The sequence below is a fragment of the Leucoraja erinacea genome, chromosome 31 (genome assembly GCF_028641065.1).
Source record: "Leucoraja erinacea ecotype New England chromosome 31, Leri_hhj_1, whole genome shotgun sequence".
NCBI lineage: Eukaryota > Metazoa > Chordata > Chondrichthyes > Rajiformes > Rajidae > Leucoraja > Leucoraja erinaceus.
In genome coordinates, this window is record NC_073407.1 from 13,413,651 (window position 1) to 13,427,625 (window position 13,975).

General features: G+C 45.6%; 2 protein-coding genes across 2 annotated transcripts in view; both read left to right on the plus strand.

The window, feature by feature from the left end:
• The window catches only part of LOC129711937 (tubulin beta chain), a 248,856-nt gene that overhangs the window by 141,287 nt on the left and 93,594 nt on the right, over positions 1-13,975 (plus strand). The window lies entirely within an intron of this gene.
• The window catches only part of LOC129711796 (uncharacterized), a 102,418-nt gene that overhangs the window by 23,946 nt on the left and 64,497 nt on the right, over positions 1-13,975 (plus strand). Inside the window, exons 7-12 of the mRNA XM_055659731.1 lie at positions 2,222-2,494; positions 4,532-4,594; positions 5,780-5,989; positions 7,669-7,746; positions 10,238-10,462; positions 11,977-12,189. Coding sequence (XP_055515706.1) covers positions 2,222-2,494; positions 4,532-4,594; positions 5,780-5,989; positions 7,669-7,746; positions 10,238-10,462; positions 11,977-12,189 — 1,062 coding nt within the window. The remainder of the gene's footprint in view (positions 1-2,221; positions 2,495-4,531; positions 4,595-5,779; positions 5,990-7,668; positions 7,747-10,237; positions 10,463-11,976; positions 12,190-13,975) is intronic.

The following is a 13,975-nucleotide window of genomic DNA, read 5'->3' on the forward strand; positions in this document are numbered from 1 at the left end:
TACAATGGGTTCCAGTTCCTCATAGAAGCAATTACAGTGGGAGATTGGAAAAGGTCCTTTACTCAAAGCCGGTTAGAATGGGGAATTGACACTTGCACAATCTACCAATTCCTTTTCAAATAAATTGTCAGGGCTCATAAGTTCTAGGAGCAGAATTAGGCCGTTGAGTCCAACAAGTCTACTCCGCCATTCCATCATGGCTGATCTATCTTTCCCTCTCAACCCCATTCGCCAGCCTTCTCCACACGACCCCAGACACCCTGACTAACACCCTTACTAACAAAGAAATCAAGGGTCAACAACACTGAGTGGCTCAACTACCCATGACTGTGACAGTGACTTGTTGAATGAACAGGTGTATTGGAACTAGACTGGCTGATGATACAGAGAGGTGGAAAGGCAAGTTTTCAGTAAAACTGTGAAGAGATGAAGAAGCTTTGCCAAGTGGGCAGGGGTTTGGCAGGTGCAATATGATTTGGGAAGTGGTGAAGTTGTTCACGCTGGCAGCAAGAGTAGAACAGTGGACTATCGGTACTCCCCGAATTACAAACACATGATTTGTGGATGACCCCGTACATACAAACAAGCATTTGGGAGACCGGGGGAATGGATTTGAGGGATTCTGTGGGGGCTGTCGGGATCTTCAGCCGGATGGGTTTGGGCCATTTCCACATGCCTGAGCCCGAACAGTCGGGGGGTGGGTGACACCGAGCAGAGCTGGGAGCACTGAGCAGACTAAGTCGCTCATGAAGTCTGTTAGGCGGCGGGCAACCACTCTCCCCGCTCCTGCTCGCTCTCCACTCCCAACCTTTTCCTGTGATCCTCTCCCACACACCGTGTCTGCTCACCTCACACTTACGAACAGTTTAGGTGAGGAACAGTTCTCATGGTTGCTTGAAGTGGTTACATGGAGCGAATCGACAGGGTGCTGGCAGTATGGAGGTGTCTGGGAGTCCTAGTCCATGAAACACGTGCGGCATGGTGGTGCAGCGGTAGAGTTGCTGCCCGGGTTCGATCCTGACTACGAGTGCTGTCTGCATGGAGTTTATACATTCTCCCTGTGACCGGGTGGGTTTTCTCTGGGTGCTCCGGTTTCCTCCCACACTTCAAAGACATACAGGTTTGTAGACTAATTGGCTTGGTAAAATTGTAAATTGTCCCTCACGTGTGTAGGGTAGTGTTAGTGAGCAGGGATTGCAGGTCGGCGCGGACTCCGTTGGCCAAAGGGCCTGTTTCCGCACTGTAAATCTAAACGAAACTAAACTAAAGCAGGAATTACTCCTCCAAAGCGAAGCTCTGAACATTTGGAATTCTCTCCCCATGAACTGAAGCATTGGATGTATTGAAGACGGAGAAAGATTCTTGCTCCACAGAACAGTTGAGGTCAATGGGGAGCTGAAGCTGAACCAGACCAGCCCTGACCTTATTTAAAGGCGCTCGGGGATTCAAGGTGCTCTATTTCTATTTCTTGTTTTTGGCTGTTCAGGGAAATTAGTGGGGAGGGGACTAATTCCCCAAATTCACCAAATCCTTCCCTCCTGCCCCGTGGCACAAGCGAGGATTGTGTACTTGCTCGGATGATTGAAGGTCAGTGGTCAACCTTCACCCCTCCCCTCCTCCAGCCCCATCTCTATCCAGACCCACACCCCTCCCACGCACAACCCACAGCCACGGACCAACACACACACACACAGACACACACACACCTGTGAAGCACGCTTGTCCTCACACCAACTTTGGGTGGCAGGGTGGCACCGCAGTAGGGTTGCTGATTTACAGCGCCAGGGGCCTGGGTTCGATCCCGACCACAGGTGCTGTCTGTATGGAGTTTGTACGTTCTCCCTGTGACCACTTGGGATTTCTCCGAGTGCTCTGGTCTCCTCGCACATTCCAAAGACGAGCAGGTTTGTGGGTTAATTGGTTTCTGTAAATTGTCCTCAGAGCGTAGGACAGAAGAGTGCACGGGGTGATTGTTGGTCAGCGAGGACTCAGTGGGCCAAAGGGCCTGTTTCCACTGTATCTCTAAACTAAACTAAACCAACACACCCAGGCAGCCTCACACCTTCTGAACCATGGCTGCAGCTCTCCAGCCCACACCTCATACCGCCCTCTACTCGCTTGTCGATGCATCCTTGTCACTCTTGTATTACTCTCCTTGTATCACTCCGTGTCCTTGCACAACTCAGAATCATTATCCCTCCATGTTCCTCCGCTTCTGCAGAGCCAGAGGCAGCAGCACCTGAGCCAGAGGCAGCAGCGGCTGAGCCAGAGGAAGTAGCGCCTGAACCAGAGGCAGCAGCGCCTGAGCCAGAGGCAGCAGCGCCTGAACCAGAGGCAGCAGCGCCTGAGCCAGAGGCAGCAGCGGATGAGCCGGAAGCACCAGCGGCTGAGCCGGAAGCACCAGCGGCCGAGGCGGAGGAACCGGCAGCAGAACCCGCGCCTCCAGCGGAAGAAGCCGTGCCACCCGTCGAATCACGAGAGCCAACACCTGCAGGTATGGCGACAGTCATCTGCAAAGTCCCAACCACAGCAGGCTCACTGGGACTGTGGAGGAAGGAACTGCAGATGCTGGTTTACACCGAAGACAGACACAAAATGCTGGGATGACTCAGCGGGACAGGCAGCATCTCTGGAGGGATGGAATAGGTGACCTTTGAGGTCGTGACTCTCAGTCTGAAGAAGGGTCTCAACCCGAAATGTCACCCATTCCTTCTATCCAGAGATGCTGCCTGTCCCGATGATTTACTCCAGCATTTTGTGTCTGAGAGGGAATGTGGTTCCTCCGCCATCAGGATTCGATAAAGGGAATACCATTGTTTGGGTTGAGGCCAAGATTGCCATGGGATTAAGCAGGACGGTAAATGAAGGGAATTGGAGAGAACAGGAGCAAAAGAACACCTTGGTTGCGTGATTCAGAGCTACAGTGGGTCAGCCATGGTAGAGGGGGGAGAAACAAAAACAAAGCCAATGTTATAGATGGGTGAGCTACAGCAGAACCAGCCAGGCCCAATGCAAACAGAAAGTGAAGTTACCTTGGTTGTAACATTCCACATTGAGTCTGGAACGCCAGACAGGAGAGTAGTTGCTGTTCCTCAGGCTCATACCAGGCCTCTTTGTAGCGCAGGAGGCCACAGACTGATTGGTCAGAGTGTGCGAGGGATGGAGCATTCAAATGAAGTCTCAGGGCCACCCTTGCGGACTCAATGCATGTCCTCCGCAAAGCCAATCTGGGTTTTCTCCACAGTAGAGGACAGCACCTTGAGGGAACCAAATGCAGTGCACCAGGTTGGGAAGAAGTGTGAACAAATCATCTGATGGTGAGAAGATACAAAGTTAAAAAGGCCGGGGTTGGTGGAGTGTGTGGTTCTGACCAGGGAGGAGGGGCAAAGGGAGGGGTCTCTTCAGAATGCTCAAAGGGAAGAGAAAAACATGCCGAGTTGTGGGGTTTGGTTGGAGGTGACGACAGGTACATGCTCTGCCTCGGAACAGAGGCGTTGATATCACAGGTGTAGGAAATAGGTGAGATGTGGGGCGAGGAGGTGGTTCATCAGTGGGCAGGCAGGTGGTTTTGTCATTGGGGAAGAGAGGAATAAAACGTGAATTCAATTTTTTTCTTTACTCGGGAAGTAGCCAGGTCTTGTGGTCAAGCTGCAGCTGAGGTGAATAGAACAGATGCATGAAAACCAGGCCAGGCCAGACCAGGCCAGGACCAGACCAGGCCAGGCCAGACCAGGCCAGACCAGGAGATGACAGCGGTCAATGTCATAAAGTCATAGAATGACACAGCAATAAGACGGGGCCTTCAGCCTCCATGTCCATGTAGACCATTGAGTACCGAGCTACATTAATTTAATTTACTTACACTTGGTCCACAGCTTTCTATGTCTTGGTTATTTAAATGCTCTTCTTCAATGGCGTGAGAATCCCTGCCTCCACCACCTTCTCAAGCAGCATGCTCCTGACTTCATCCCTGACTTCATCCATCTTAGTCCTTGCACACCTCAGCCCTCTGCTCTTACGCTATACCCTATCTACGCCTCTCATGGGTTTATAAACCCGTTTCAATACCTTCACCCCCACTCCGCCAGCCTACTCCACTCCAAGGAAAACAAACCAGCCTCTCTGGTTTCCCCTCATCACTGAAAAACTCCACCCCAGGCAACATCAAAATGAATCTCATGCACACCCACAGCGGTGAGATCATGTCCTTGCAATCGTGTCGTGAAGGAACTGCACACAGTACTCCAGCCTGTAGCTGAACCAATGTTTTATAACGTTGTACCATAACTTCCTCACTCCTACCCTCCATGCTCCACCTAATGAAGGCCAGCATTATCCAGCTGATGAGGGAGGATGGGTCTGCATGGACTGCTCGGGCTGAATGGCCTACCCCTGTCCTGGTATGTTCCATGTTATATTATGTAACCTGCTCATCAACTCAGATGGGAACCTGCATGACAGCTATATACTATATGTTCTTACTCTTTTGAACCTTCCTAAAACTTTCTCTGGTTGTCCATGTGTTCTACAGTCTCTCCACCTCCGGAGGTAGCACAAGAAGCACTGGAACCGGAAGCTGGGGGACAACCTGCAGGTAGGACCATAGCAAGTGAAGAGCAGCCTCAGTGGGAGGGGGCACCATCATTGTGTTACTTTCAGCAAAGTACCAAAGGTGGCAGCAAAGTCAATGGATATATTTAAGGCTGAGATAGATAGATTCTTGATTAATACAGGTGTCAGAGTTTATCGGGAGAAGGCAGGAGAATGGGATTGGGGGGGACAGATAGATCAGCCATGATTGAATGACGGAGTACACTTAATGAACCGAATGGCCTAATTCTACTCCGATCACTTATGATCTCATGATTACCTGTCTTCATTGTAATGGATAATTTGGTCTAGGTACTAACCTCAACCTAGTTCTCAAGTGGAGATTACTGGCTGTCCTGGTTGGTTATGAGCCCTCTCTGGACACTGGGCAAACCGTGCTTATATCCTGTTTTACCTGTGCCAATCCTTTAGTGGATTCCCCATTTACCAGGTCCCCGACATTTCCCATCCTTGGCTCCCAATATTAATGGCCTGGGCAGCTGCAATCGCAGCCTTGTGCTTCACCAGCCACAGCAGACCTTCTAACTACAGGCCAAGATCTTGCCCTTTGTCTCTGAGCATTCCACGGCACTCGTGACTTTAACTGCAAAAGAAAGTTCTGAATCATAATATAAAATAATCAGTAAATCTGTTGCTCATCTTCTGTATGTTTCTGTTTCCTCTTGTTAGCAGCTACACACATAATAAACACAATACATGAGCTATTTCAACATCCCTGTGTCTGTCTCCATGGGCTATTATTGTTTGACTTTCTCGTTGCCACAACTGCTGACCAGATCCTTTAAGTTTAGGAGGGTTTGTATTTATCCCTGAAGCTATTCCTTGCACCGTTACTCAATTCAACAAATGACATCTAATAGTGTGGGCGACGTCACGTAGTGCAATGCACGCAAAGGAAAATGGGTAAGAAAATCCTTGCCACCTGCTCTGTCATTAAACAAGATCATGTCTGAACATTTGCAGAAGCTCAGTGTACTTTAGAGTTTAGACATAAAACGTGGAAATGGGCCCTTTGGCCCACCAGGTGGATGCTGACCATTGATCACCCGTTCACACTAGTTCTATGTTGTCCCACTATTGCTTTCTACACACTAGGGGCATTTTAGATACAGAAGCTGAGAGTTTGACTTCCTCCGCATTGCACTCATGCTTGTGTTTCATTTTACAGATACCGAGATAGGGACGTTTGAGAGAGAAGCATTGGAGGCCCACAATCACTACAGAACTCTGCACGAAGCACCACCACTTGAATACAGTTTTGAATTAAGGGACGAATGCAGAAAGTGGGCCGAATACCTGTCATCCACAGGAGCCGTGGAAGAGAGCCGTACCAAGAATGGAGAGAACCTCTGGACCACCACTGATGACGAAGTCTTAGGTCCTATTTCCATCTCCTTTGCCCTGTATCTTTATTTATCCTCCCCATGTCTTTAACAACTCTTTACCATCACACAATATCTGTCTCATATTAACTCTACAATGTATGTCTGACAGCAGGCAGTACCTCTTAACGTACATTAATGTCATGGATAGGAATGTCGGTCCCATTTTGGATCTATTTTGCCAACGTGCCTCCACATCCCATAGGTTCAAACCTTTTGGATCTGTCTTCTGTGTAGATTCTTGTCAAAGGCACTGGTGCATTCCTTGTAGACTCCATATAACACAACCCTCACCAATGTATTTTGCTACCACTTCTAAAAAATTCATTCTAGTTGGTCGGTTAGGATTCCCCCTAAATAATCTTGCCGATCAATCCCTGAATTTCCAAGTGTAGATTCCTCCTATCCCTCAGAAGTGTTCCATCATTTTCTACCAGGCCTGTAATTACTCAGATTATTCAATTAAGGCACCACCATTTGTCATCTGGAACATCACATGAGGTCTGCAAAGTTTTCTCCAACACGGCCCCTGTGATCTCCCCTCTTAACTCTCACAGGAGCCCTGGCTACATCTCATTAGATTATCCATTTTTAAGTCTGCTAAGGTGTCTCACGGCATCCTGACACAAATGGTTACCTATCCGTGTTCTCCAGAGATGATGCCTGATCCACTGAGTTACTCCAGCAATTCTTTTGTAAACCAGCATCTGCAGTTCTTAATGCCTTCATCTACCAATAGACAATAGGTGCAAGAGGAAGCCATTCGGCCTTTCGAGCCAGCACCCCCATTCAATGTTATCATGGCTGATCATCCCCAATCAGTACCCCGTTCCTGCCTTCTCCCCATATCCCCTGACTCTGCTATCTTTAAGAGCCTTATCTAGCTCTCTCTTGAAAGTATCCAGAGAACCGTCCTCCACTGCCCTCTGAGGCAGAGAATTCCACAGACTCACAACTCTCTGTGAAAAAAAGTGTTTCCTCGTCTCCGTTCTAAATAGCTTACTCCTTATTCTTAAACTGTGGCCCCTGGTTCTGGACTCCCCCAAAATCGGGAACATGTTTCCTGCACCTAGCATGTCCAAACCCTTAACAATCTTATATGTTTCAATAAGATTCCCTCTCATCCTGTACAAGCCCAGCTGCTCCATTCTCTCAGCATATGACAGTCCCACTATCCTTGTAAATTAACCTTGTAAACCTACGCTGCACTCCCTCAATAGCATGAATGTCCTTTCTCAAATGACCAATTATGACATTCTGCAATTTCATCATTTTGCCAACTACAATATCTTCCTGGAGGAAGATATTGTAGTTGGCAAAATGATGAAATTGCAGAATGTCATAATTGGTCATTTGAGGACAGGTGAGATTTAAGCCCTCGCCCATTTCCTTTGGCTCCATGCACAGACGGCCACTTTAGTCCCAGGTGGACCCCACTCTTTCCTGGGTCACCCTGTTTTCCTTAGAATGCTTATGAAAAACCATGGGGTTTTCCTTGAATGAAACGTCCTCAGACATTTCCATCAATGGCTGTTTGCCTCAGCCCACAGGTTTGGAGTAACCTGACTGAATTACGAGACCATATATATTAATCAGATTCTACTTTTCATTATTTGATGGTCATATCTTGCAATGTCAACCGTCAAGAATATTTATCTTTTGTCCTTTTGTTTAGGGAAGGACCCAGTGCTTGCTTGGTATAATGAAATCAATGATTACGACTTTAATAGCCCTGGTTTTAGTGCACTGACAGGTAAGCATTTTCAAATTGGTACCTGAGGTTAAGGAATAAAAATCATATATTAAAGCTGCTTAGCTCATCGGTTTCGAGTTCCTCTTAAAAGTAGCAATATTGTGAAACAAGAAGTTGTACACGAAATGTATTGTTATATGCCACGGTTTATACGACTGTACATTGCTTCTAATAAAAAACTTTTTTTCTCTTTTTTCTAATTATAAACAAATAAATAAATAAATAAATAAAGAGATAGATAAATATAACAGGGACTTCGAAGTATAGTAATGTTAGAATTAGAATAGATCATTGAATCAAGGGTCAAGTCTATTCAACATCTGATGGAATGGTGGCTAATCTGTGACCAGACCCCATATTCCTGCCTTTCCCAAACCCCTAAATATGTCCCTGATGAACAAATAAATGATCAATCCTAGATTTAGAGTTTTAAATATTGACCCAGCATCACTTGCCATTTGCAGAGAAGAGTCACAAATGTCTTTCTCGGCATATATAATATCCTGTAAAGCCCAGAAATATTTTTTGGACACTTTCCGCCAGATCTGGATCAATCAACCAGTGGAATCACTGCACCGTCCACCTGAACAGTTTCTTTGCGTATCACGGAAACCTAGGTTAAATCATCCATTAATCAACCTTATCTGTGGTTGTAGTCTTTCCTTGTAATTTAACCCTTGGAGTTGATTGTGCCGTGCTTCACTCAATGCAAAACTAAAACTTCTTTCTAAATGATTAATCCAGAGTAGATCTTTCGGAGCTCTGATAAGTCATAATTGAGGCAGGTACAAAGTTCTTATCTACTTTCTTTTATAACCTAAACAGAACCACTTGGTCCTGGGGATGTCATCCACTCCTGGACATTGTTTTCTTCAACACTATTATCCACCTTACGCCAACTTTGGCAATGAGGTGTTACTTTTCTCGTGATGCCTATGATGCCTGTCCTTTCTCTAAGCTGTAAACACTGACTCACAAATTCATTCCAAATGTTTGCCATGTTCTTGCCTCTGTTTGCAACATCACTATCACGAGTTTCTAAGAGAGCGCCCTTTGCTCATCACCCTCTTTGTCCTAATACCTCTGCAGAAGAAATGTGGACACAAGGTAAGGGAAATGTATTGATTTCAACAAGATTTTTTGTAATGTTCCCAGTTGCAACTTTTACTATTTGCTTTCCCACTTCTTTGGTATAGAATTGGAAAAATGCTTCAGCAGGGAAACCCCTCAGAAAGGTCAAACTAGTGGGACCACAGAGAAGTCTGGGGCTGTGGATGCTCCTCAAACTGCAGAGTATCTTGGACAATACAGCTCACCCCCTCCGTGATGCACTGTTCAAGCTGAGGAGCACCTTCAGCAACAGACTGGTTCCACCAAGATGCAGTACAGAACGCCACAGGAGATCCTTTTTTCCCTGTGGCTATCAAACTGTACAACTCCTGCCACACCTGTTGGCAGATCAATTTCCGTTCTGGGATAAATATTGTAAGTCTACCAGAGAGCTAGGAGACAAATGATCGGCCAAATATCAGCCTTTGCTGAAAAATCCTAAGATATTTTGAGGAAACAAAGGTGATTTATGGAAGTGGGAGATAACAGATGAGATGTCTTGTAATACTGAGAAGGATTTGAACATCAGCAGCAGATTTATATAATATAAATTTGTATCAAATGTATCAGTGGTATCAGGATTTGTAAAAGAGGAAGGCTGTCAATAATATATGATTTTTCAGTGCCGTGCACTTTGTGCCTGAAGAAATCATGAGGGTTATTGCAAAATGTTAGCTAAAGCTTGAAATACACTTTTTATGCAGTGTCTTGTTCTGTTAAGTCTTGAGTCGCAAGGACAGTGTGCTTTTATCTTTGAATGGACAGAAGGTTTCATGCCTTTTCTCTGTTATCGTGAACAAAGAGGCTTCACAGTCCGACGGGGCAGAAAATGTGAGAGAAACAGGATAATATCAGGCCTCCTCTGCATTGGGGGCAGTGCAGAATTAGCAGCATTAGAAGCAGGCAGGCTGCCTGCCCTTAGACTCAGCACCTTGACTGGAGGCAGTCTGCACAGGATTCTCTGCCACATCTTCAGAATGCAGGGCCTTCAGTCCATAAACAGTGCTTGTTCTTTATTGATTCCATTTTCTCCTTGATATTTCCAACTTGCTGCTGACATACCTTCAATAAAATTGGACCAGTAAGAGACTTAGCGGAGAACTGGGAGGCAGATGATTGGTCAAATAGCCTTGCCTCTGTTGCAAAATGCAACGGCATATTTTGAGCAGACGCAGGAAATTAACGAGAGTGGGAGATAGGAGAGTCTGCTGATGCATATGCTTCACCAAAGTTGCGAAAGAGTAGAGGAAGTGTCCTTCCAGCTTCAATCATTATGCATGGTCCCAAACCAATGCAAGTACTCGTATACTTGTTTAACCATAAGCAAGCATCCACATGCACTGTTTATAAATATTTTATTAGTGTGTTTCATTCTCGGCAGGTCAATTCAGCCAGATGATCTGGGTGGCGACTACACATATGGGCATAGCATCCGTCAAAAGTGAGCATGGAACCTTTGTGGTGGCCCAGTACAGCCCCGTTGGAAATATCGTCGACCGACATTCCTTCCAAATTAACGTACGACCAAAGGATTCGCAATCGGTGGAATCTGGAGAAAAACCAGATCAGAGTTCCGAACTGACTGCCAGTGACACTGGGACATCAGGTAGGAATAGGAATGGTCACCATGAATATGAGATGGTTTAAAGAGGCGATGGGAATAGTCTTTCTTCCCCGGCAGAAATGACAGAATCAAAGGACATAGATTTAACATAATGGGCAGAAATGTCTTCATGTTCCTTTAGTTCTCTTCTACAACCTCTATATTTTGTAAGATATTCACTCCATTCATGTTCCTATGCCATATTCTTCCCTGTTTTATCCTGATCAAACCTTCAATATATTGGCCCAACCTAGGTTTCCGAATGGATTCATACATCATGGAAGCATGACCTTCCTTCCGATGGGGGAGATAAAGAGGGTGGTTTTACAACTCGTGGAGTCAGTAGTTTCTCCTTACCTTACACTGATAATGCTGCAGAAAGAAGCCATTTGACCAATTGGGTCCATGTTGGCACAAGGCAACAAGCCCACTGGCCCCATTATCCCAGCCCCTTCCATGAGCAACTGCATGGTGAGGTCTATAGGGGTCTGTGTAGGAGGTTAGGCTTAGGAATGGTGTCGGGTAAGTATTGCGGGTGTTAGTGCAAAGAAATATGTCACTGTTTAGAGGAGTATGCTGTGGATGGGTCGGTTGGTAATAGAGAGTTAGTTGGCATGGGTTGAGTAATAGGGGTGTTCGCTGTGATGGGTTGGTTGGAAAGGAGTGTGGTGATATGAGTAATAGGGTAGTGTGCTGGGATGGGTTAGTTGATCGGGGAATATGTGGGGTGGGTTGGTTGGTAGGGAGTGTGCTGGGATGGGTTGAGTAAAAGGAGAAAGTGCTGGGTTGGCTTTGTTGATCAGGGAATGTACAGGATGAGTTGGTTGGAAGGAGGGTAGACTGGGTTGAGTTGGTTGATGGTAAAGTCTGTTGAAATGAGGTTATGTGGTTCTGCCACATGAGTGCGGCTCAGTGGCACAGCTGGTAGAGCCGCAAGCCTCGCAGTTCCAGAGTTGTGGGTTCGATCCTGACCTCAAGGTGTTGTCTCTCAAGTTTGCACGATTTTCCCATGGCAGCGTGGGTTTTCCCCCGAGAGTTTCAGTCCGGCTCACATTCCCAAAGACTTGCGGGGTTTATAGCTAATTGGCTGATCTAAATTGCCCCCTAGTCTGTAAGTGAGTGTTGAAATCTTGGGGGAGTCTGGTAAGTCTGGGGAGAATGAATCTGGTTAGGATAGGATTTGTGTCAATGGGTACTTGGCAATGGGCTTGGACGCGGAGGACCAAAGTACCTGTACTGTATCTCTCCATCACTCATCCTGTGAATTGTATGGCCATGAGCTGGAGAATCGGTTGACCTCGAGATCGGGATGATCAATGTTACAGAGTGATAGGGGCATGGAAACTGGCCATTCGGCCCCTCCGTCCATGCTACCTGTACCAATCCCATCCTCCAGCCTGAGGCTTCTACACCAGGGCACTCGCAGATTCGGTGAAGGAGTGGTGTGAGCAAACGGCTGTAGGTTTATTCCATCCTGGGTGCTGCAGGACTACTGACAATCTGGATTTCATTTTCAGAAATGTCGTCGTTTGAGAAAGAGGCGTTGGAGGCTCACAATCTGCACCGATCTCATCACAACACAGCGCCTCTGACATTCAGCAGGGAGCTGAGCAAGGATTGCAGTGTCTGGGCAAATGTCCTCACACAAGATGGCGTCATTGCACAAAGTCCCACCAACTTTGGGGAGAATATCTGGTCCAATTCTAGCATAACTGAAGGAGAAATCAAAGGTTTGTGTTGCTTGATATGGTTTAACTCTTGCACTGTGATTGAAAGTATTCCGCAAAGTACGTTGATAATAAAGACGGAGATTAGTTTAGTTTAGAGATACAGCGCGGAAACAGGCCCTTTCGGCTCACCAGGTCCACGCCGACCAGCAATCCCCGCATATTAATCATCATAGTCATCAGGAGTGCAGCAGAGGACCCAAGTGGGCTCCCATTACACGGGCTCAGCTGATGAGAGCTGAACTCCTGAAGGTACAGGGCGACAGCGGCGTGACATCACATGTTACATGCCAGATCACATGTTCTGTGGCATGTTGGATCGCATGTTACACGTAGTACTGAATCAAGTGGTCTGTGTAGCAATGTTACAAAATTTTGAGATTTAAAAAATCAAGTCTGCAATTTATCCCATCAGATAAAGCATAACAATAAGTTTAATTTGACACCAAATTCATTTTCATATCTCAAGTATTAAAAAAGTTATGACCATTTTCATACTCGGAAATTAGCATCTTGTTCCCTATTGATTTTCAATGGACATTACAAAAAAGCTGTGATCTTGGATGGTCAAACGCCCATTTCTTAAGGAAAGATTAACATTTTTAAATAGCCTAAGTGTCCAAAGATTATTCACAAATAATTCACAATATAAACATGATTTTTATATCTAATTTACATTAATTTATAGGCCAAATGGAAGGAATTTAGTGTTCAATTGCTGTAAATAAATGCCCATTTAAATCGGCTTTCTAGTGGGTTCATGTGGAACGCGCTGGTTTAGAACGTTGACATAGTGCTGGATTAGTGCCCTCAAATGCCGAGAAAAATACTGCGGGATATAAAAAGCCCAAAATGAACTATTCGTTATAGATAACTTGATATATAGGGTTATATATATGCCCCATTTAATGTAAAAATAAGGTACATACCTTTAATTGTTTGCTTTATAAAACCTTGGGGCTGCGAGAGGTTGCGAAATGAGACAGTAATTTTTAAACTATTATAACTATATTATCGAGGCCTATAAAACTAATAATACCTTTTGCGACCGGGTCTTGCAGCGATTTTTCGTTAATGATTTACTAGGCTGAACATCTGCGATTAGTACAGCCTAGTAAAAATCGCGTTTTAAACCCGTCCCCTCCAAACAGCGCCAAAATCGCCGACATGGCTGAGGGCAGATTCCTAATGACGATTCAGGTAGGTTTTGTAACATACCTAGTCTGTGGCATATTGAATCACGAGTTACACACAGTACTGTATCAAGTGGTCTGTTGTGTGTGGATCACATGTTACATGGAGTTCCTAATTGCGTATTCAGTAGCATGTAACATGGACTACCGAATCACGTGTTCTGTGGCGAGTGGGATCACGGGTTAAGAGGAGTACAGGAACTGAATATTTTATGAAGAAATGCATCATATATTGCTTAAAATAAATATCAGTCCCCACAAATTATTGGATAACCTCCAGCTTGGTCTCAATTGGATATTGACATCTATTCACTCTCTGAAAAATATTTTGAAGGAGTTTTGCAGAAAGCTCATCCTGTTCATATCCAACAAGTGTAGACACAAGGAACTGCAGATACTTGAAAGTTCCCGACCCTTCAATCTGCAGAAGGATCTTGACCCAAAACGCCCACCTATTCAAGTCCTCCAGAGATGCTGCCTGACCTGTTGAGTTACTGTGACATTTTGCCTTCATACCCAACAAATGCTATTTTAAAAAGTCATCTGTTCATTTGTTCTTTCACTACTTTTACCTTCAGGTCAACACTCACTTTCCA